The 3,698-nt window shown below is 66.0% G+C and overlaps 1 protein-coding gene across 1 annotated transcript; it reads right to left on the reverse strand.

Moving 5' to 3' along the window:
• Positions 1 to 2,675: 2,675 nt before the first annotated feature.
• On the reverse strand, positions 2,676 to 3,623 carry LOC139247095 (metastasis-associated protein MTA2-like; the record flags this gene model as incomplete). The annotated part of the gene is made up of 3 exons (XM_070871508.1): positions 3,517 to 3,623; positions 3,007 to 3,149; positions 2,676 to 2,892 (listed from the first exon to the last, which is right to left on the reverse strand). Coding segments are annotated over exons 1-3 (424 nt in total), but the record flags the coding sequence as incomplete, so codon positions are not given.
• Positions 3,624 to 3,698: the final 75 nt, after the last annotated feature.

Raw genomic sequence — 3,698 nt, forward strand, 5'->3', positions numbered from 1 at the left:
ACAGACACACACTGCCCCCCCCACAGACACACACTGCCCCCCCCACAGACACACACTCCCCACCCCCCACACACACATCCCCCCACACACACACACACACTGCCCCCCCCACACACACACACACACTGCCCCCCCACACACACACACACACTGCCCCCCCCCACACACACACACACACACACACACACCGCCCCCTCACACACACACACTGCCCCCCCACACACACACACTGCCCCCCCACACACACACTGCCCCCCCCACACACACACACACACTGCACCCCCCCCACACACACACACTGCACCCCCCCCCCCACACACACACTGCACCCCCCACACACACTGCCCCCCCCCACACACACACACACTGCCCCCCCCACACACACTGCCCCCCCCACACACACACACTGTCCCCCCCACACACACACACTGCCCCCCCCACACACACACACTGCCCCCCCCACACACACACACACTGCCCCCCCCACACACACACTGCACCCCCCCCACACACACACACACTGCCCCCCCCACAGACACACACACTGCCCCCCCCACACACACACTGCACCCCCTCCACACACACACACACTGTCCCCCCCCACACACACACTGCCCCCCCCACACACACACTGCACCCCCCCCACACACACACACACTGCCCCCCCTCCCCACCACACACACTGCCCCCCCCTCACACGCGCACTGCCCCCCCACACACACACACTGCCCCCCCCACACACACACACTGCCCCCCCCACACACACACACTGCCCCCCCACACACACACACTGCCCCCCCACACACACACACTGCCCCCCCCACACACACACACTGCACCCCCCCCACACACACACACTGCCCCCCCCTCTCCACCACACACACTGCCCCCCCCTCACACGAGCACTGCCCCCCCACACACACACACTGCACCCTCCACACTGCCCCCCCCCCACACACACACACTGCACCCCCCCCCACACACACACTGCCCCCCCTCCCCACCACACACACTGCCCCCCCCCATCACACGCGCACTGCCCTCCCACACACACACACTGCCCCCCCCACACACACACACTCCCCCCCCCCCCATACACACACGCCCCAACACACACTGCCCCCCCCACACACACACACTGCCCCCCCCACACACACACACTGCCCCCCCCACACACACACACATAGCCCCCACACACGCACAGCCCCCTCAAACACACACAGACCCCCTCCACACACACACAGACCCCCTCCACACACTGCCCCCCCCCCACACACAGCCCTCCCCGACACTGCCCCACCCACACACACACTGCCCCCCCCACACACACACTGCCCCCACCCACACACACACACTGCACCCCCCACACACACACACACTGCCCCCCCCCACACACACACACTGCACCCCCCCCACACACACACACACTGCACCCCCCCCACACACACACACTGCACCCCCCACACACACTGCCCCCCCCACACACACACTCACACTGCCCCCCCCACAGACACACACTCCCCACCCCCCACACACACATCCCCCCCACACACACTGCCCCCACCACACACACACATACTTCCCCCTCCCACACACACACACTGCCCCCCCCACACACACACTGCCCCCCCCCACACACACACACTGCACCCCCCCCCACACACACACACTGCACCCCCCCCCACACACACACACTGCCCCCTCACACACACACACAGCCCCCTCACACAAACACACTGCCCCCCCCACACACACACAGCCCCCCCCCCCACATACACACACTGCCCCCCCCCCACACACACACACTGCACCCCCCACCCACACACACACACTGCCCCCCCCACACACACTGCCCCCCCCCACACACACACAGCACCCCCCCCCACACACACACTGCCCCCCCCACACACACACACTGCCCCCTCCACACACACACACACCGCCCCCCCCACACACACACAGCCCCCCCCCCCCACACACACACTGCCCCCCCACCACACACTGCCCCCCCACCACACACACACTGCCCCCTCCACACACACACACACCGCCCCCCCCACACACACACAGCCCCCCCCCCCCCAACACACACACTGCCCCCCCACCACACACACACCGCCCCCCCCACACACACACCGCCACCGCCCCCACACACACACCGACCGCACCCCCCCCCCACACACACACCGACCGCACCCCCCCCCCACACACACACCGCCCACCCCCCCACACAAACACTGCCCCCCCCCACACACACACTGCCCCCCCCCACACACACACACACACACACACACACACACAGTCCCCCTCCCCCTCGGCCCCCTCACACTGCGCCCCCTGGCCCCCCTCACACTGCGCCCCCTGGCCCCCCCTCACACTGCCCCCCCTGGCCCCCCTCCCCCTGGGCCCCCCCTCACACTGCGCCCCCTGGCCCCCCCTCACACTGCCCCCCCTGGCCCCCCTCCCCCTGGGCCCCCCCTCACACTGCCCCCCCTGGCCCCCCTCACACTGCGCCCCCTGGCCCCCCCTCACACTGCCCCCCCCTCACACTGCCCCCCCCTGACACTGCGCCCCCTGGCCCCCCGGCCCCCCCCTCACACTGCCCCCCCCCGGCCCCCTCCTCACACTGCGCCCCCCCGGACCCCCTCCCCCTCGGCCCCCCCCCCCCCACTCACACTCGGTTTTGATGGCGCCGACGTTGACGGGGATGTAGGGTCGCCGAGCCGCCCTCCGCGGCCGCAGGATGTCCTCACAGAGCCGCCGGGCGATGCGGGTCAGCTTGGTGGTCTGCAGCAGGAAGGTCTGCCGGTTCTTGGCCAGCAGTTTGGAACTGTTGTACGACAGCAAGGCCTGAGGGTCCTGCCGGCCGCATGGCCCCTTCACCCGGGGCTCCTGAACACAACAAAAGAGAGAGAGTGAGAAAGGCTTGGATTCCGGCCAAGCACCATGGCAAAACAAAACACACAAGGCAAGAGAAATAACGCAGGCATTTGATCGTGACCTTACCGAAGGAGGGCGGGCCTTGTCCCCGTCGAGTGCTGTTGGCGTCTTTAGACCACCGTACTTTTTCCAGTAGATCCAACAGGATGCGCAAAGCCTACACTGCATGTTGGGAGGGCCCCAGGCGTACCACTGTAGAGACTGCGTGGCTGGAGGAACAGGGTGGTTTGACAGGGGTCAGTACTTTGAAGAAACCAGTAGCTTTGTGCAGTAACGAACCACCACATTTCCCCAATGCCCCCCTCCCCTCCCCAGGAGAGTCTAAATAGAAAGCTTAAACATAATAGGAGCAGGAGTCGGCCATTCGGCCCCTCGAGCCTACTCCGCCATTCAATAAAATCATGGCTGATCTGATCATGGACTCAGCTCCACTTCCCCGCCCGCTCCCCATAACCCTTCACTCCCTTCTCCCTCCACAGCTCTCTGGGGCAGAGAATTCCACAGATTTACAACCCTCTTAAATGGCCGACCCCTAATTCTGAGCCTGTGCCCCCTGGTTGCAGATTCACCACTTACTGTGACAGCTCTCGCAGGTCAGACCGCCAGCGGGCTTCGGGTATCCCGTCGCTCCGTTCATCATCCCCCCCTTCGACCCAACGCACACAATCTGGTTCGGGTTGGGTTTTGTGCTGCGGAACCAGACAATCAATACGTTACTGGAGGGAGGGGTGGGGGAGAGAGAGAGAGAGAGAGAGAGA

Source organism: Pristiophorus japonicus, unplaced genomic scaffold (genome assembly GCF_044704955.1).
Source record: "Pristiophorus japonicus isolate sPriJap1 unplaced genomic scaffold, sPriJap1.hap1 HAP1_SCAFFOLD_2565, whole genome shotgun sequence".
In the NCBI taxonomy this organism is placed as follows: domain Eukaryota; kingdom Metazoa; phylum Chordata; class Chondrichthyes; family Pristiophoridae; genus Pristiophorus; species Pristiophorus japonicus.